Below are 21,056 nucleotides of genomic sequence, written 5' to 3'. Positions count from 1 at the left end.
TGCATCTATAACGCTGCATCCACACCCTTTCTCTGGGGGCTCTACTGCAAGGGGTGGATGAATTTACTATAATTATATTTATAATAGTAAATATATATTGGCGTCTCTCAATCATTGGGATAGATTTGAGAAGGCTCAAGGCTGGTACCTGTGACACACTTCCGACCCTCAATCACTAATAGAACATCACTGCGGTTAAGTTTCACATAGGGAGTTGTCCCCTCGGAGATAAAGCGCACATGGTTTTCATCCTGCTGGTCAAGTTGGTGTGTCTTCGTTGTTCGATCAAGACAGTGGATGACATCATCAAAGTCATCGGTGTGATGACACTTCATTCAGAGATTTATAGCAGACTTCAAAATGAAAAAAATATTTCTCTGTAGAAATACCTATACTCCTTCCTGTTCAATTCAAGAGTGTTTTCAAACAATTCCTACAGTGGGGACATGGGCCCGATTTACGAAGCTTAGTGCTTGCGATTACTAAATTGCAAATATTTGCGATTCCCTATTTGGTAACTGCAAACAGTAATGTACGAAAGTGTGTTTTACACTTTCTGAGATTCCCAGTGGGTCTTAAATAGACCTACCTCATGAATATTAATGAGGAAGGTCTCAGTTTGAGACCCATTGAGAATCGCAAAAATCAAAGGGATGGTGATATGCTGGTGTCAGCAGACCACCATGTATGTGGCTCCTTTTAAAGAAAGCTTTTTTTTCCTTAAAGGAAAATGGGATGCATTTAAAAAAAAAAAGAAAGAAACGTTTTCTGTTTCATTTTCTAAGACTAGGCAGAGGTGCGTGGAACCACTGCCAGCTCTACAAAAACATATATTTTTTCATTCTCAAATGGAGACCCCTTCCCTTTTGCGAATGGCTTCCCACCCACTTCAATTTGGTTGTAAAATGCGAATTTCTGCAACCGTATTTCAGTTGCAAAATATTTGCACACACCAATGCAAATTAGTACTAGGAAGGGACGCCCTAAACACACCTCTTCCAAATACCGAATCACAATCCCAAATTGCGATTCCGTAACAGGTGACTGAATCACAATTTGGGTTTTGTACATTTGAAAAAGGCTTTTTGCTTTCACAAACGGCCTAATTCTGTGAATTGGACCGTTCGCGAACGCAATAAAGCTTTGTACATCTGGCCCATAGTTACTTCATACATTTTAAAGAGGTACCTCATGAATATTTTCAGGGTAAAATGTTTGTGAATTCACAGGTTGTGGATGCCCAATGCATTTGGATGCCTGTTCGCTGACCCCTTTGCTTTCTTACCCAAACTCTAAATTTGTGACACTGGTGTATTTGTCATATATGGATACATGATATGTATTTGTCATATGGATTGTTAATATCATAGGTTTTCTAACATTTCATTTACCACTGATTCTATGAATCAGGTTGTGGAATTTAGACCTGCATATGACCTTCCTTTGAATGGCTGGGTAACACTTCATAAAAACAATTGTGTTGTCTCCTGAAAATTTGAATTGATCATTTCTAAATAGTTTCAACTGACTACATTGGCTTGACCAGGCTTTTATGACTTGCATTGGACTTCTTTGGAGAGCAACTTGCAAGAAAGTATTGTGTCTAAGGGTTTCACTTGATTTTAAGGTGTGTCTTTATTTATCCAGTTGATGTTTCCTCATTCTTTTCTGCTGGTTAAAGGTAATCCAAAGACCAAAACATACTACAGGATCTTCCAGCAACCATTTGTAAGTAGTCAACTGCAATTCCCACCAGGACTGGTGTATTCAAGAGAGCTAATTCTGTACTCAGTCTTAAACATACCTTCGCTAAGTGTCATCTCTTCAACATTATCAGCAATTCCTGTTTATGAAAGTAAAACAAAAAAATAATCAGTAAACAGCACGTTATTGAAATGTCATTAAAATGACATACTTTTACATACAAAGCACAAGTGAATGGGCTAAAATGTTTGTTTTCTCTGTCACATAGTCCAACAAATGCACACACATACATATATAGACCCGAAATCAAAAGTAGTGAGCGATAATAGGTGAAAGTATTGAATTTAACCCATCAATTCTAAAATGAGCAGTTCAAAAGACGGTGCAGATTTGCACACAGTTGTTAAATGATGTGTCTGTTTGAAGAAACAGGACTAATAGATAAGTCAGATCAAAGCAAATGATTGACAAGCTTGGACCAATACATGAAGATTAGAAGCCTTTAAAAAGAATAAACCCAATAAAAATTAAGTAAATTATCAAGGGGTTCAGAAGTTAAAAAACATTAAGAGCCATCCTGAAAGCAATCAATGATAACAACTTTTACTTACAATCAATGTAGCCTACACTTGCCATTAGTGTAGTCATTCAGAAGTATTGCTTTGGAGCCCACAAGGCCTGAGTGCCTTATGTTCACAAGTCAGATAAGTCTAGTATGTAGTCTGGTACTTCCCTTCAGTGACAAGGTTGATGCATAGGCTAATGTAGTTTGTCATATGGTAAAATCCTGCTTGTGAGTAAAACGAATTCTTTCCATAAATAAGGCTAACAAAATGCTACATCATTCCTCTCTGCACAGTGGAATGTTTGTTGAAAATTAAATTCAGTGGGGAACATATATTTTTGTTAAATATTCAGGAAATATAATTTTATAAAAACATGTTTTCCCTTTCTAAGAACCTCATTTAGTTCTGGCAAGCTCTGTTCCCCCCAGTGGCAGTAATCATCCCTTTGATGAGGCCCTTCTTATGGGAAGGAAATCGACCTGGGGCTGTTGCCAGTAAGGTTTGGTGGAATTGCCACTGCCCCCTAACTTGGAATGTGAATAGAGGACTAAACAAGAGCAGCAGGTGACCTTCACAAAGAAGTGGCAGTAAATCTGAAGAATTTTATGTTTATAGCACACTCTGCTATAATTTTAGGAGTGCCTTTACACAGTAGAAGGAAACTTGGCTTTAGAACTAACCAAAGTTAGATTTCTGGGGGAGCTCCCTTATCTAAATCGGAGAGAAGGGAGTGATGGAGTACCTAGCACACTGACACAAGAGACCTGTTTCCTGAGATAGTTTATTAGAAAACAATACAAAATGTTAACATGAAGATTATTGCGATCATCAACATTTTCAATGCATTGGGTGAGATGCTGTCACCAATCGCTTGCCAGTGTGCCCTATAAGGAAGGTTTCCCACTGCCAACTCATCACAACACAACTGAATTTGGAGAGATGAAAACATGACATCTGCTTGTTGTCTGTTGTCTGTCTGGAACGGTACTGAGACCTAGACGAGTTTTACTTGCACTGGAAGTGCTCTTAATGGTCAGATCAACTTGGATCCTGGAGTGGTCTCAGTGACAGGAAATGCTAAGAAAGTACTCCCTTCTGTGGAAGAAGCAGCTAACCAGTTGGAAGTGGACTGGAATGGCCCATACTAGAATCCTGCTAAAGAGAGTGGTTCAGCTTGTCTCCCACTGCTGAACTTGGATATGAAAGAAGCCTCCTCCAGCTGGGTGGAAGCTTTAGGAGTGACCAGAATGAAGTTAACCAGCATTTGTAAAAAAGGACAAACCTAAACTCATATTTAGAGTTTGGCAGATGCTCTCAGAACTTGTAAAGAGCCTTTGTGCACTCTACATAGAGTGGACGGAACAGTTCCCACTTTTTGGCAAATGTCCTGCATCAGCCAAGCTCAGCCCCTTAGTTATTATTGAACCTCCTGAGGAACATCCCAATGTGCGTAGGTTTATAAATGGTGTGGCCTCACCCGGCAAGATTTTTGGTTTTGTTCTGGTCTGAGTTTTTAGCTACAAAAAAAGCCACTTCTGCAGAACTTTGTGGTAAAAGTATCTGGGCTCGTAGAGCCTTATCCCCAGTAAGATTCGCAGAACGTTGTGGTGAAAGAATCTGGCCTTGTGCAGCACTGCCTGGCTCCAGCGTTTAGCATTGCTTTTCAGAAGGATAAGGAAATCTAAAAAAGTGACTACGTCTAAAGGAAAACTTAGGACTGGAAAAAGGCAGTAAAGGTATCCCAGCGGCCAAACGACTTCACCTGCTACATTATCCACTGTATTGCCATCTGTAGGTTTGGTGCCAAAACTGAAAGCTGCATATCTCACTTGCAGGGACTCTTGCTGGACACACTGCTAGGAGGTTTGGTCTCCTTAAAAATAACACTGGGACCGATTCACAAAAGTAATCTGAGACAAAATCCTAACTTTACGACTTTCGGTTTTCACAAAAGGCATTTAGGAGTAGCAAAGTTAGGATTTCTAACTTTACTACTCCTAAACTGAGACAAAATCCTAACTTTACAACTTTCGGGATTCACAAAAGGCATTGGGAGTAGTAAAGTTAGTATTCCTAATTTTACTACTCCTAAACTGAGACAAAATCCTAACTTTATGACTTTCGGTATTCACAAAAGGCATTTAGGAGTAGTAAAGTTAGGATTCCTAACTTTACTACACCTAAATGCCTTTTGTGAATACCAAAAGTCGTAAAGTTAGGATTTTTCTTAGTTTAGGAGTAGTAAAGTTAGGATACTGACAGTCGTAAAGTTAGGATTTTTCTCAGTTTCGGAATAGAAAAATTAGGAATCCTAACTTTGGTGCTCCGAAATGCCTTTTGTGTATACTGAAAGTCATAAAGTTAGGATATTTCTCAGTTTAGGGGTAGTAAATGCCTTTTGTGAATACCAAAAGTCAAAAAGTTAGGATTTTGTCTCAGTTTAGGAGTAGAAAAGTTAGGAATCCTAACTTTACTACGCCTAAATCCCTTGTGTGAATACAGAAAGTCGTAAAGTTAGGATTTTGTCTCAGTTTAGGAGTAGTAAAGTTAGGATTCCTAACTTTACTACTCATAAATACCTTTTGTGAATATCGAAAGGCATAAAGTTAGGATTTTGCCTCAGATTACTTTTGTGATTCGGCCCTAAGTGTGAAGGGATAGGTATGACCCACTAGGCTTACACGTGCCCACTCTATTGCGATCAGCCTAAAATCATTCCAAAGTCTCAGATAAACCAAAACCATTGACTTGCACAGACACTTTGTGTTTTATTGCCACTTTTTATCTTAAAATGGTATAAACTCCTACCTGGTTCCCTTTTTCCAATGTTGCCCCTTTTGTGTAATTTTGTCTATTATATTTCTCACATTTTTAGTAAATTAGGTTGAGAACTTTATTGGCTTTTTTCTTAAAATTATTATTCTTTGGGTGTTGTTTAAATACATAACTTGCATTTCATTAGAGTGATATTAATTCAAAAATACATTTGGTGCTTATTTATTTGACCTTCATAAGGTAAGTGTCATAATTACAAAAATGGTGGTACTTCAGAACATGAGAGAATGGTTGACAGGGTGTAATCTTGGAGTGGGAAATGTAAACAACATTTTGAATCTTTACCTTATTCTTCTTAACAAATACTGGTAGTGTGACATGCGCTTTTTATACAGATTTCAAATGACACAGATATGAAGGCGGATACAACTAAATGAAAGTAAAGGAAACCCCATGGTTCTAGAAGACATATCCTGCAATGTCTCCAGTGGTGGCGGTCTTCATGAACTTGTGTGTATAACGCATCTTCTGATGAAGAAGAGGCTTCCAAAACGTTTGGAGACGCTGTTAGGAGACGGTTCCTAGGAGTATTAGTTGGGCTCACCCTTGATTCCTTACCAGATGTTCTCACAGCCCTCCCCTCTGACTAATATATACTGTCAGCGAACCGGTCTCCGGGGAAGCTGGGGGGTGGTGTTGCAGCCATTATCCACAAGGATCATAAGTTCTCTATCCTGCCCCCCCTGATTCTGCCGGACATAGAGAATCTTGTTGTTAAAATCGGCACAGATAAAGGGACCATGGTGTTGGTACTTATTTACCGCCCCCCTTACGTAATGCCCACCTTTCCGGTCTCATTAACTGATCAATTGGCAGGCTTAGTTGTTAACTTCGCCATAGTCCTGATGGTTGGAGACTTAAATTATTGGTTCAATGACATAGTGGGAGGGCCCCAGGCCACCAAACTCTGAGCTTCTGTCTCACCTGAACTTTACTCAACATGTTCGGACTCCCACTCTGGTCCTATAATGTACCTGTGTCTATTCCCATAGCAATTCCATGAATCTTGTCAGATCATTATTTAATCCAATTCTCACTGACTTTGCATGGCCATTCTAAAGCCTCCATTACAGTGGGAGGGGAAACCAGAAAATGGAGATCATTGAACATCCAGGATTTTCTCAGCTCCCTGACCAAATCAATTCCTGCTCCCAGTCACAATCTCAACCTCATGGAAACGAATCTCTCTGACTGGCTTCTGGCAGCATGTAATGAACATGTACCTCTCACTAAATTCTCTCGTGCTCGTCGCTCAGACGCTCATAGATGGTTCTCGGTTGACCTAAAGAAACAAAAATTGGAATTGCGCCAACACGAGAGGAAATGGAGACACAGTTATTCTGACAAAGACAGGGTGTTATATACGACTGCCCGTAGGAAATACAAGAACACCATTTTAGCTACTAAGGCAGCATTTTTCTCTGAGAAAATCTTAAATGCTCAAAACAAATCAAAGGAAATTTTTAAGGTTGTGAACGACCTCTGTAATGATGAAAGAACTTCTCCCCCCCAAGCCCGACGCAAGAGCTCTGTGATTCGCTCAATAATTTCTTTATGGATAAAATAGTTACCATCAAAGAAAGCATACCGGATAGGTCTAGTATGGCCCTCACAAAGGACATGCCTAGCAACCCCTCTGAATTGGATGCTATCCCTTCGATCGACCAATTAATGCTAGTTGAACTGATGACCCAGGTCAAATCAGGCTCACCTAATGATTGTTGTCCCCCTCACGTCCTAAAGGACATTTTTTCGGCACTACCAATTAGCATACTTCACCTTCTCAACGAGTCACTCGCACAAGGTAGGGTTCCTGGTGCTTTTAAAAATGCGACGCTGGTACCGCTTATTAAGAAACCTGGGGCCGAGCCTGCCAATCTCTCTTATTATCGACCCATATCTCTTCTTCCTTTTGGAGCAAAAATCCTGGAAGCTCACGTGGCTAGATGTCTCTCCTCAATTTCATCGAATCTTCAGATTATTTGGAGCCTAACCAAGCCAGTTTCCGTCCGGCGGATTCAACTGAGTCTGTGATTCTCGCGGTCCAGGCCCTAGTGCTCCTGGACCTGTCGGCGGCGTTCGACACGGTCGACCATACCATCTTATTGCACCGTGTCGAACAGGCCGGCCCGTGGGGCTCCGCTCTCAGCTGGGTGAATTCCTTCCTGACTGACCGTACTCAGGCGGTCAGGCTCGGGAACTTTACTGCGCCCAAGCTGGCTACTACCTGTGGTGTCCCACAAGGCTCGTCACTGTCTCCACTTCTGTTTAACCTATATCTGAAACCCCTGTTACATTCTCTAAAAAACAGAAAGGTTACAACCTTTAATTACGCCGACGACCTGCAACTAATATTCACATTGGACTCCCCAAACTCTGCCACGGAATTCCAGGCCACCATGCTGCACATCCAGCGGTGGATGGAGTTGAACCATCTAAAACTCAACCCAGGGAAGACAGAGCTGGTGCTTCCTGGCAAAAGTGAGGCCAGTTGGGGCTTGCACTTCTGGACGTCAACAATGGGGTCACCTCCCTCCGCCTCCCCCTCGGTGAAAAGCGTCGGCATCACCATTAACTCAGATCTCTCTCTTAAAGAACAGGTGGGAGCTGTGATTTCTTCCAACTTCCATCAACTGTGCAAAATAAAAAAAATTGCCCACCTGCTTACCCACGCCACGCTTATACAGGTGGTGCTGGCTTTGGTTTTATCCCAACTGGATTTCTCTAATTCTATCTATTTAGGATTACCTATATCCTTATCAAAGCGCTTGCAAATTGTCCAGAATCAAGCGGCCAGACTCATTTTCAAGCATCCTAATTGGAGATCGGCAAGACCACTGTTGTCCGACCTTCATTGGCTACCAATTGCTCAACGGGTGACATTCAAAGTAGGATGTCTGGCCTTCAAGGCCCTGCAAGGGAAAAGTCCCAGGTTCATTAACAGCATGATCGTGAAGCATGAGCCTACTCGCAAACTTCGCTCAGCTCATCTCTCTTTGCTTACCTTACCCTCCTTCAAACGTAAGCATCAGGGAGGGTGTCGGTTTGCTTATCTCGCCCCTAAGGCTTGGAATACTCTCCCTTTGACAATCAGGAGCTGTACAAACCTCATGGAGTTTCGGAGAGCTTTGAAGACCGGGCTTTTTAAGCAAGCATCCGGATAGGTTATCTGCCGTCAATTTTCCTCACTGTCAGCGCCATGAAACCCTTGGGTGCCCGTGCGCTTTATAAATTTTGACTAACATAACATAACATTACATAACGTTTCCTTGGAGTTGCGGTTCTTTGGATTATTCTCTTCCAGATTTCTTTGCCTTCTGAAGATTAGTGGAAGAGGCTGTTTGGCGTGACTGGTCCTTTGAGGATTTCTCCTTACAGAGACATTTGCAAACAGCTGAATATTGGGCACAGACATTGGTTTTTGCTACTTTTGTAAATGTTATTTCCTACAAATGTTCAGAGGTGCTAACATTTGCTCAGATAACTTGTTTAGGAGAGTTATGGAACTCCAAGATTGGCATAGTTTTTTTTGTTGGTTTAATTAAGTCCTTTTAATATTACCCCTCTGAATGCTCCGCTATAGCCTGTGCTACCTTTTACTGTTTAAATTAGCCCTCCAAGAGCTCCTTTTCATGTGTATTTCTCTTTGCATTGTATTTTAATTAATTTGTTTTATAAGAATGCTCTGCTACTGTATAACTGTTCCTTGTCTTATAACCTTTTTGTACACATGTAAAGCGCTCTGATACCCCAGGGTCGAGCCAGCGCTATATAAAACTTTCAAATAAAAATAAAATAAATGAATATGAATAAAGAATTCTCTACTATTGTCTTGTTGATCATTGACTAGTGTAAGGGAAAGTGATATTTAAAACAATACATAGTTAAACACCAAGTAAAACCAATGAACCTATTCTCATACTATTAATAACTGTCCTCTTTTAATTAACTGATCACTCTAATAAATAAAGAATAACTGAGAGTGTTTGAATGTTCAGGTGTAAGAGTATGCAGAAATTCAAGCGACAATTGATTATATAATGGAGGATTTGTATCTTGTTACATTCCTCTTTTTTCAGTGAAGGTTCAACAGAATAAAGACTGATAATAAGTTTTTCGTATTGAAAGATCCAATGACATCTTACCCCAGCTGTTCCCTCTTTCCCCTTCTGGGCATTCGAAATAAATGTTTTCCCTGGTGGACTTTGGATACAGGAGTGGGCAAGTTGGCATTCCTGTAAGGAGGGTTCTTTTGTGCAATTTAGTTACAACGGTAAGGTCATTGCTGGAGCTAGTGCTTGAGCATGGGATATTTGCACAAATTCTGGACTTAATTACAGCTTTTTTTTTCTGGCATAATTGGGATTTTCTCTAGAAAAAAGTTGTAAACGGTGCATGCAAAATTTAAACCTTATTCGCAAAGCATGGATCATCTATGTATTGCTTACGCAGAAGTAACATATGAATGCAGAAGTCCCACAGAGTATGCATATATTTCTGCACTCATGGGTGACTTCTAGGTAAGTAGTTGTGGGTGTCCCCCAGGGTTATGGGTGTTGCATGGTAAAGGCAAAGCAAATGAGGTGAACAGCAGTACACTACTTTCTGGGTATTCACAAATATTTGCAGTTCATTTCACACACTTATCTGCATTTCTAAACTCACAACTGAATGATCAATGTGTAAGTACCCCAAAAAGTGTGAGAAAGAAAGTAAAAAAAAATCAGCATTCAATAATTTATGCAAGGTGAATTCTCTGCACATGCAACGCTAGGAATACGTGTACCAACGAATAGTATGTGAATACCATACTTTTACTTTCGAATGCTCTGCACAATAGAGTGAGTTATGAGTTTTTTTTAATGAAATTCACCATTGTATACATCAACAATACAATGCCATACACCTACTTCCTGTCCGCCTTTAGAAAGTTTATTTGAATAAGTACAAACACTTTTAATAGTTTCACAAAGTAAGTCATCTCACCAGAAGATTGATCTATGGTATAATCCACAGGAGTGCAAGGAAGGCAAAGCCGTGTTCTACTCCCGTTTTGATCATTAAACGTCTTCTGCACGTGGACAGGGACTCAGAATGGAGAGGTGAGCCAGTTTCTGAAGAAATCACATTGTCTACAGTGCATGCACTAACTCAGTGAGCTGGCCAACATGATCAAGACTGTGATGTCCACTGCTCACCAGGTTAATGGCCTAATGCATAAACTGTATGCACTGTAAAACGTAGGATTTCCTGACAAACAGGTGCAGGGCTCCATTAGAGAGGGTCAGATATGGCCCCCTGGGGAGGCGTGGCTTGGACGCCGGCCAAGATGGCGGCGTGAACCGAGCGCTCCGTCGCCAAACTATTCCCGTCCCTTCAAAACGGGCACTTCACTTGCGAATTTACGCATAATGAGCATTGTCCGGCGAACCGGAACATGAGCAGAGCCCAGCGCCCTCACTGTTTTCCGGTTTTGCGGACTTACGAAGAAGTTGCCGAGGAGTCTCGTCTCGTGGCTGCAGCCGCCATTTTGCGCGCCGGCCGCGGATTCCAGCGGCGGCCGGCTCCTCTTCACATAAATTTCTACAGATGCTCCTCTGTTCGCCTGACGACTTTTACAGCACTGCACTTCGTGGTAAGCCTTAAAGACTTTACAACTGTCTTTTATGAAAGTGCCCTCTTCTTCAAGCTTCGTTTGTGCTACTCTCTGAGGCATTTTGAGGCTAATAAGGCAACCACTATGTATTCTACTTCAGAAGCGCTTCTCAGCATTTACACTTGCGCTTCTATTGTGCTGTTTTTATAATGTCAGGAAGTCTTTCAACTTCTATGCAAGCTAAGCTAAGGTATCATCCTCACAACTCCAGTCACCAATCTCTGCGCAAGCTGTGTGAGGTCTCATCTCCAAGCTCCAGCCACCATTTTGTGCGCCAGCAGTAGATTTCAACGACGGTTGGCCTATTCGCGCACATGCATGTTCTTGTCCTCTCATGCTCAGCTGAACACCTCTGCAGCATTGACCCTCAATGGTGACTTTTATTGTTATACTCTTCTGGTTTTCTTTGAGGCGTCCTCTTTCTCACCCTTTGCCAGTGACGCGTTTGAGGGCTATTTTGGATCTACTGTGCATCCTTTCAACTTACACTGACTTCGCCTATATGAATTCTGCTATGTGCTATATTCCTGCAATGCTTTTCATCACTAATTTGCGCTTCTGTTCTTCTTTGCATTGAGACACTTTGTCAGGACACTTCACTTCAACAACTGCCTCCAGTTCTACGTTTCTGACTGATTTCGTCTCTGTGCTTTATTTCTCCTGCGTAGTGTTATTACTGCCCATCACAAGATTGATGCTGCGGAATTTTCCTATCTTACATTAGCTTCTTATTTTTGCTTCTCGGTTTTGGTTGCCTTTTATGGGGAAACTCCGTACTCTGAAGCTCACTCCTTTGCCGAAATTACCTCCTGGATCTGATTCTGATTCTCCTACCCAAGAAATGGGGGAAGGCAAGCCCTCAAAGTCTGATTCAGCTCATGGGGCTATTCCTAAAGCTCAGATTGGAGGTAAGACACAATCTTCCTTGACTTCATCCAAGCGCCTGAAGAAGGATCTGCCATCTCCTGGGAATAATTCTTCATCTTCTTCCATGGATCTCATTCTGGAAGAACTACGTGCCTTCAAGCCCTTTATGGAAGCCACCACAAAAAATATGCAGGCCATCTAAGAGAAATGGACATCTTTGGACTCACGTGTCACGACTTTGGAACAATCCTCAGATTCTTTCCATTCTACTTGCTCCCGCATTCCTTCAATAGAGGCTGAAATTCTTCTACTCAGGCGCCAAACCGAGGATTTGGAAAACAGAAATCGCAGGAACAATCTACGCTTATACGGCCTTCCGGAACTCACAGAAGGGTCCAATCCTACCATCTTTTTCCAATATTTCCTTGCGAAAATACTGGACACTCCGGCCTTATCTTCCATTAACATTCAGCGAGCACATTGTCTTGGACCCAGGGTTGCTACCAAGCCTAGAGGTGTTATCATGCTGTTCTTGCAGTATACCGACCTCTTGCAGGTCCTCTCAGCTGCCAAGCTCAGGAAGCAAATCTTATGGGAAGGTCACTGTCTCTATCTTTCGCAGAATGTCTCCAAGGCTACCGCAGACCGAAGGAAAAAGTTTTTAGACTTGAGACATCAGTTAAGAGCTCTTAATGCTAGATACGGTCTCTTACACCCTTGTCTCTTCAAGGTCACGTATAAAGAAAGAACAATCACGTATGAGGATCCTGCGGCCCTGCAAGCCTTCCTTCGTCAGCAGAACCCAGATGTCATGGATACCTCCAGCCTGGCTGAATAGCCTTGTTGTCCATTGTCCGTCATTTTTTCCTGACCTTGTCTGATTATGGTCCTGCTTTTCTTCCTTGGTGTTGTTATGTTCTGTATTAATTGCCGTTTCTTGTTATTATGATTGTTTTATTAATTCATTCTACTGTTTTATATACTATTATCTTTAGTCAAGTCGTGTTTTCACTGTGGTTTCCTACATTATTCCCTAATGTTTCTCTCATTCCTTTAGATATTTCCCTCGTCAATCCATCTTGATGCTTCCTAATGTTTTCTGATGTGCCCATTGGATTCCTAAATAACAATGGTTGGTTGCCCGCTCTGGTTGTTGTCGTCGTCATCTCCCGCCACCACCATCCCCATTCCTGTTTGGGTCTTTCCGTTTTCGCAAGTATGTCTTTCAGTCGTTCGTTTCGGACTTGTACTGTCTCTTTGTTCATTTCTGTCCCTATCCTTTTTCGCTTTTTCTTACTCTTGCACTCTCCTTTACTTTTTCCCTGGACTCTCCTTCTCTTTTCCTTTCTTTCTTCTGTTATCCATTACTTTTTCTATAATATTTGCTCTACTTCTTCCTCATACATCTACTCCTTCTTCTCTTTTTCTCTTTCTGTTTTTCTTCTTCTTTTCTCTCTTTTCCTTTTCATCTTTCTTATTTTTTCTCCATTGTATTTCTTATGCATTACTGTGCATGTTACACTCAGTTGTTTTTCTAAATTGTTCCGTTCCGTGTAACTACATGGAACGTTAAGGGATTAACAAATCCCATTAAGAGACAGAGGGTTCTCTCACATTTAGCTAGACTTAAAACTGATGTTGCTCTTCTTCAAGAGACTCATCTTGCTGAACTAGAAGCTTTGAAACTTAAACGTTGTTGGGTGGGTCATGTTCTTTGTTCTCCTACAAGTTCTCGGAAGAATGGTGTTGTTCTTTTGATACATAAAAAGTTAAATGTCTCCTCGATTACTCATGAATGTGATGTTGATGGCCGTTGGCTCATTGTTAATTTACTCATTGATAACATCCATCTCACCCTCTTTAATGTGTATGCTCCTACTGGAATCGATAAATCCTTTTGGCCTTCTATCTCTTCCAAGTTGTCCTCCCTCTCTGGAGATTATATACTACTCGGAGGAGATTGTAACCAGGTTGTTGATCCCTTCCTTGATCGTCACTCGAAAGATACTTTTGTTCCCTCTAGAATGCACACACAGTTTGTGAACTCCCTTCAAAATAATGCCTTAGTAGATATTTGGAGATTATGCAACCCAGATGTTAGAAAGTACAGTTTCTTCTCCCCCCCTCATCAATCCCAATCCCGCATCGACCACATTTTTCTTAGCAAATCCCTCTCCCAACATGCCATCCATTCTGAAATTAGTTCCATCTTACTTTCCGACCATGCCCCAGTTTTTGTAGATCTTGACCTACTCCCATTCTCTCCCCACTCTGGCAGATGGCGATTTAATAATGCTTTACTTTTGGACCCTTCCTTTTGTACCGAATTCACTGCCTTTGGCAAAGAATTTTTTCTTTTAAACCAAACCCCTGACTCCTCTTTTGTTACGGTTTGGGATTCATTCAAAGCAGCCTCTAGGGGTTTTATTATTAACTTTGTGTCTCGGCGGAAGAAACTTCAAGAGGCCAAGTCGGAGAAAATTTTGGCTGACATTAAAGCTCTAGAACTTGTTTATTATGCTTCTAAATCTGACACCTCCCTTAAAGCTCTTATTGAAGCAAAAATTTCTTTTAACAAATTTACAACAGACGCTGCATCTAACATTTTGCTAAAATGTAATTCTAGATATTATGGGGGTAAGAACAAGATGGGGAAACTTTTAGCCAATTACTTAAAGATTCGTAAGGAACGTACAAAAATTCAATCTATCAAGACCTCTTCCGGTGAATCCACATTTAAAGATAAAGATATTCTTTCTGAATTTGCCAAATTTTACGATATTCTTTATACCCCAGAACAGGTTCCAACGTCTGATGATCTTTCTTACTTTCAATCTCTTCCCTCTCCCTCGGTTTCACATGTTGACTTTCACTCTTTGGAACAAGACATTTCGCTTTCTGAAATCTCCAAACTTCGCCACGGTAAATCTCCAGGTCCTGATGGGCTTACCATTGAATTTTACAGTCACTTTGCCTCTCTCCTTCTTCCTAAACTCTTACTCTTATTTCAATCTTTCTCTGCAGCCGGTTCTTCTAGCGGTTCTTTTCAACAAGCCTTAATTTGCTTAATTCCAAAGGAGGATAAGGATCACTCTTTGTGCAAAAATTATAGACCAATATCTTTGGTTAACACTGATTACAAAATTCTAGCAAAAATATTAGCACTTCGTATGGATCCCCTTTTGCCTGATTTAATTGGTCCAGAACAATCTGGCTTTGTCAAAGCCGTCTCTCCTCTGATAATTCTCGGGTATTTCTTAATATTCTTAGCAAATCTTCTTCCTTGACTCTTCCCTTTGCAGCTATCTCCCTAGATGCGGAGAAAGCTTTTGATCGGATAGGGTGGGACTTCATGTTTCAGGCTTTACGTTGGATTGGTATTCCCCCTAAATTCATTTCTATTGTTTCTTTGCTTTATTCTAATCCTCAGGCTTCTATTTTTGTTAATGGGATGTCCTCGGACTATTTTTCTTTACATAGAGGGGTTCGTCAAGGTTGCCCCTTATCTCCTTTACTTTTTGTTTTAGCCTTAGAACCTTTCCTTACTAAAATATGCTTAGACGACACTATCTCTGGTTTTCATTTTGGTCCCCAACAAGTCAAACTCTCGGTTTATGCTTTTTTATTGTTCTGACCCTGCCATCTCCATTCCCTCTTTTCTTCATCAGGTCTCTTCTTTCTCGGCAGTCTCCGGATACCGCTTGAACGCTGACAAAGTGTGATATTTTACCTTTGAATCCTCTCTGTCAGAAGCATCTATTTTCTTGTACAGGTTTCTCATGGCAACCATCTAAAATTAAATACCTAGGGGTTTGGTTTGCTCCTCTTTTATCTGATACTCTCAAATTAAACTTTGACTATATTTACAAGAAAATGGACACAGCTATTACCCGCTGGCATCCGCTCTTTTTGTCCTGGTGGGGCCGCCTCAATTCTATAAAAATGATGCTATCCCCCTTGCTTCTCTATACTATTTCCATGCTTCCTCTACACATTCCTCTCTCTTTTTTCAAGAAGATTGACTCTTTATTACTGAAGTTCCTATGGAATGGTAAGCGTCATTGAATAGCTCTTGCTTCTTTACGTAAAGACAAAATTCACTCTGGAGTACGTTTTCCGGATTTCAAACAATATCATCGTACTTTCTCCTTGAAGCGATCGACTCGTTGGTTTTCATCTTTTCTACCTCATTATCCTCCTGTCTGGCTAAGTATGGAATCTTCTTTCATTTCTCCTTTTACCTTCTGCGAATTCTTATCCTTTACATCAGGGGTCTCCAATTCGGTCCTGGAGGGCCAGATCCATGCCAGATTTTTTGGATATCCCCATTGAGATACATGTAGTTATTTTAAAATTCTGGCATGGATCCGGCCCTCCAGGACCGGTTTGGGGACCCCTGCTTTACATCTTCTCTAACCCGTTTTCGCTCACCTATTCTTTCACATTCTCGTACTCTTCTCTCTCCATACTTAACTTCATCCTATCCGTCACTCCTCTCCATACACGAACAGCCAATTTGGAATAACCATCTTCTAAAAATCCGTAACCGTACCATTTTTTGGAAAACTTGGCACTCTCGAGGAATATGTTGGATTTCTCAATTACTTTCTCAGGGTACACCTCTCTCCTTCAAGGATCTTCAATCTCTTTTCTCCTTACCTGCTTCTGCCCGTTCGCAATACAATTCCCTTTATCCAGTCTTCTTGATCTCCTATCTTCACTCTCTTCTACCCTCTAATGATGTTCCTATGGATCGCAAATCCACCTCCCTTTTGCTGAAAACTTCTTCTTCTGCATCCGCTCTATATAATTTTTTCCGTCTTATTACTAATAGATTGAAATCTCGCATTGAACTTGCGTGGGAGTTAGACTTTTCTCAGGATTGGCCTGTACTTCTTTGGGATAAAATTTGGACTAAACTTCATAAGACCTCTAGAGCTGCTAACACCACCCAAACTTTGTTTTTCATTTATCACAGAACTTTATTTACTCCACTTGCTCTGTCCCGCTTTTCACCAAACACTCCCTCTACATGTTAGTCTTGTCCCTGCCTTTCTGCCGATCTTAAACACATGCTGTTTGAATGCCCCCCTACTTATCAGTTCTGGCAGATGGTTTGGCGGCAAATACAAAAGATTTTCCATTTTCAGGTCCCTTTTTCACCATCTCTAGTATTTCTCGGCTCCCTCTCCTCAGACCTTCCTCATTCTCCCAATCACTACCCTTTACTTGACCTTCTCATTGCTGTTGCCTTTCATATTGTCACTTCTAACTGGAAACAGGCTGCAAATATTTCATATCAGTCTTGGTGGAATGCAATCTGTTTTAATCATCGTTTAGACACCAATTATGTATCTCCCATCTCGCTAGCTATCAAACGTGATCTGATTTGGCTCCCCTTAGTAACGTACCTCTCTTCCTCTGCCCCAGTTCATTCCTCTCCTGACCCTGACACAGTTGAAGTTCGCAAACCTCCGTGATTTTCCTATTCCTGTTTTTACCTTATTCTTTGCTTATTACAATTCCTAAGTCTCATTATCCTGTGTATTATCTAATGTATTACTACTCTTAAGATGTGTTCATATTTCTTCATGCTTGTAATGCTTACTTTTTATGAAATATGTATTATTATTATATTGTTTATTTCTTCCATCCATTTATTGTAACTCTTCTCCTCTCCCCCCCCTTCCCTTATTCCCCCCCTTTTTTATTCTTTTTTCTCAATAAATCAAACTTAAAAAAAAAAGATATGGCCCCCTGATAGGAGAAGCAGGCCAAGTCAGGTTTCCATCATTATGTGTTTGGTAACTGGAGGGCCATTAAATTAGGCGATGGCACCCCCTACTATTTATTGCACTCTAAGTTCAAAGATTATACAAACACAAGTTACTATTATTTTTGTGGTATTTTCATTATGTCTAGCTTGCCATTCTGCTCTATCTGGTCAAAGTAATTCTGAGATTCTCTTCTCTAAGCATTTATTTATACACAACAGGCTATTAAAACAATGGAGCTGGAGCACTCACGTTTAGATGAGCAGGCCTCGAGGCATTCTCTTTCAGTGCTGAATCTGTTTGCATTCCCATCGCAGCCTCCATACCAGAATTGGGAGCATGCATCAACCGCCTGGATGTAATACCACATGCGCTGGTAGTCCTTGCAACCCGTGCCCTGCTGCACATCTAAGAGACAATGACCTGCAACTAAAACAGACTCAGGGATTAGATCATGTGCTGTCCTGAGTGACTTCAACTTTCCTGAGATGTGTTCAATAGTGCTCCTCTGAGGTCATATCGATGGGCACTACCAGATTATTAAAATTTTCATATCAACCTAAAATATTATTGACTCTGTGGCTGTATTACAAATAAAGCACACTGTCCCACTCTGCCACTGTGCACCTTTAACTGAGTGCAAATCAGGACTATGAGCCCTATTAGAGTTAAATGTACTGTGCCTACTGCAGTCACAAACTTGCACCTGCAAAGGGGACCGTGCCAGTAGCGTGACAACAGCCCCTGTGGTGCTGGAGTGCCCGTGCTCGGTGCTGCAGGGGCCCCCAGTCGGCCACTGTGCACGGGCAGCAGCTGAGAGCTCCTGACAGGTTCTGAGCATGGGGGTCCCCCTCCATGCACTTTGTAGGGACACTCCCTAGAGTTTTGTTAGCCACTGGACCTTGCATTAGTGAACGGGGGACTGGCTGTTTCAAGCCGGTCTGCTTTCCACTGAGGTGACAGACCCACCCTAACCTTTAAAGCGAGCCAGGGAACCCTAATAGGCAGGAGCAGTGAATTACTGCATCTGCCTGTAAGGGATGACTTTGGTTGTCACAGTGGCTGAGCTCTACATATCTGTAGAGCACAGTCTGTAGGACTCCTGTCCCTCTCTTTGCCTCTGTGCCATTCCTTGTCCATGCCTGTAATATGGCATGTGCGTAAAGTCAAATTAATCCCTAATTTTCATGTGGGTCTGAGGACCCCCCTTGAGACAGAGACAGTTCACATTTAATACCAGCAAACTAATGAAGACAATATTTGCAACAATATGAAAGTCCACACTACTGAAGCATTCTTCAGTAAATTAATTGGGATTCCGTTAGACCTTAATATTTTGGGCTTCTGACATCAAAGAGTGGTTTATGGGCGTGGGAAATTAATTAAAAGTACTGTTCTCCCACTCATTTAGTAGATGGCAGTATAGTTTTACATGTGATGGGCACAAAAGGCATTCCCAGACCAGAATTTGTTATGGTTATCATTTCTGTGGGGATTTGTTTACTCAATTTGAGCAATGGACTATTTCGGTGACTTTAACAAATGTGTAACAACTTGTAGCAACCTCTTTAAAAGCTTATTGGATTTTATAGCAAAACAAAAAAGACAAAAGCAAAATAAGTACATGTAGGTGAAAATACAATGTTCCATGTATGTAAATGAGATACAAAAATTCATCTGTGACCATCCCATACAAATCTTATGTAAGCTCTGTAATAGTCAATTAGTCCATGGAGTCTGGCACATTTTGATCATAGTGTGTCATTGAAAAGAGATCAATAAAAATGAACCTTACATAATACAACAACATGTTACAACATAAATGAAATAAATAAATAAGCAGGAAAGTAATAACAATACTATATAAGTGACCGCCTATGGGTGCATATTGCTAAACTAATTCCTGATAAGAGAATAGTGATGGATCATTACTGTAGCTTGCACTAGACAGGTTGGAGACTGTGTTCTATAGTGGTGTTGTAATCTATGTTTCTTTTAACACTATAAATGTTATCATGAGCTCTCTAATGCACGGAATAATGTCGAAGGGTGCAGCACCCTCTTTTATTGTATTTTTGGGTAAATGTTCAAATGATCCAGGATTTTCACAATTTGCTTGATTGGTTAATGTTTTTACTTCAGCATCAAACCTTATATATAATCAAGCTTCTCCTCAATGAAGCTTAGGTGTTTTTTGTTCTTGTTTATATACTTTTCGTTTTTTCAAGTCAAAACAAATAATATGAGTCAGTTTGAATGTAATGGTTTCGGGGAAAAATTGTCAGTAACCGTTACAGCAGTCCTGCATGCAGCAGCACGCTTGGCCATGAACAATTGTACATTTCACCATATCACCCGACTGCTCGCTTGCATAAAATGGCCAACTGGCGATGTAAGAAGCTTCTTCAAAATGGCATGGCTGGCTCACAAATCTGTCTACTTAGCGTGTTAGCATGCCTTGCCAAAAGACTGACGACCTCTGCTGGCTCTCTGAAACTTATTAGCAAATGAAACCCCTGGTTAACAATCCCCTGGTTCCAGAGAAAGCTCACATATGCTGGAGCCTTCTCAGTGACCGCTCCAAAATGTTTGGGATTCTCTACCTACACAAATAAGACTAGCGTTCCTTTTAAGCACTTAGTGAAAGACCGCCTACTGACCATCTCCGGATCTCCTCAGCACCCCCCTCACACTGTACTGACTGATTTGTGATTTTCTTCATTTGATTCTCCTATCTCAGTGTTAAATCTCTATATCTCTTTAATCTGCCAATCCAACCTTCACCACTATGCCGAGTCTACCCTCTTTCTCCTATCAGCATCTTGTTACACGCCATGTTTTCCTAATCTCTATGGGCGTTGTTCATTTGATTGCCAATACTTCAATTCTCTAAGTGGTGTATGTCTTTTCTACCATTCTTGCAGACTGTATTTTACCATAATGCACATTGGTCAGATGTTCCTCTTCCTTCCTGTGGACTCTGATGTTGCTGTTGTTTTTGCTCCACATTGCCTTTTATCTGGTCTAGTCTGAGCTTTATAAAAACCTCATAAAAAGAAATAACTAAACTACTTGTGCATTTTAACTTTTGTGAACGACTGCAACAGCTGGCTTGCTTGCCTACATTTAAGGGCTGAGATTGGGGTTGACCACTTGCTGCCATGAGTTAAGAGCTTTTCATTGCCCATTTTCCTCTCTCCTCTCTATCTACATTTGGTTGTGAAGGCCCATGAGTGCAGGGAGGTTTAATTGAAAGCATTGTCTGCTTTTATCATTTTCAGAAAAAGGCAGTAACAGTTAATCAAACTGAACTTAATAAAAACAAGGTGAAAGACCAAATGTATTGCTAAAGTAAATGTGCATATAGATGATTTAGTAGGAATGTGCAGGGGAAATTGGATAGTAACTTAAACTCTTCCTCTCAAAAGTGCAACAGCAAACCTGAAGAAGCCACAACCCAACAGACAATACTGGATGGTAGGTCCTGCAAACTTAAGTTGAAGGATTTCTAATCAAGCTGTGACAGATATTAACGGAAAATTCCAAACCTCGATGTACATTCACTGTAGCTTATACTACGCCACATGGGTAAACAGCCTTTACAACGAAACTTTTACAACGCACTACCATTACGACGCAACCATTACAACGCAA

At 41.0% G+C, this 21,056-nt stretch overlaps 1 protein-coding gene across 1 annotated transcript in view; it reads right to left on the bottom strand.

Annotated features, from left to right (window-relative positions):
- Positions 1 to 21,056, bottom strand: part of LOC147689264 (collagen alpha-4(VI) chain-like) — a 495,718-nt gene that overhangs the window by 7,440 nt on the left and 467,222 nt on the right. The window contains exons 41-42 of the mRNA XM_086942070.1: positions 17,655 to 17,831; positions 1,805 to 1,843 (exon numbers count right to left, since the gene is read on the bottom strand). Coding sequence (XP_086798196.1) covers positions 1,805 to 1,843; positions 17,655 to 17,831 — 216 coding nt within the window. The remainder of the gene's footprint in view (positions 1 to 1,804; positions 1,844 to 17,654; positions 17,832 to 21,056) is intronic.

The sequence above is a fragment of the Lissotriton vulgaris genome, chromosome 10 (genome assembly GCF_964263255.1).
Source record: "Lissotriton vulgaris chromosome 10, aLisVul1.2, whole genome shotgun sequence".
In the NCBI taxonomy this organism is placed as follows: Eukaryota; Metazoa; Chordata; class Amphibia; order Caudata; family Salamandridae; genus Lissotriton; species Lissotriton vulgaris.
The sequence above is the reverse complement of the archived record's forward strand: the minus strand, read 5'-3'. Positions and strand labels throughout refer to the sequence as shown.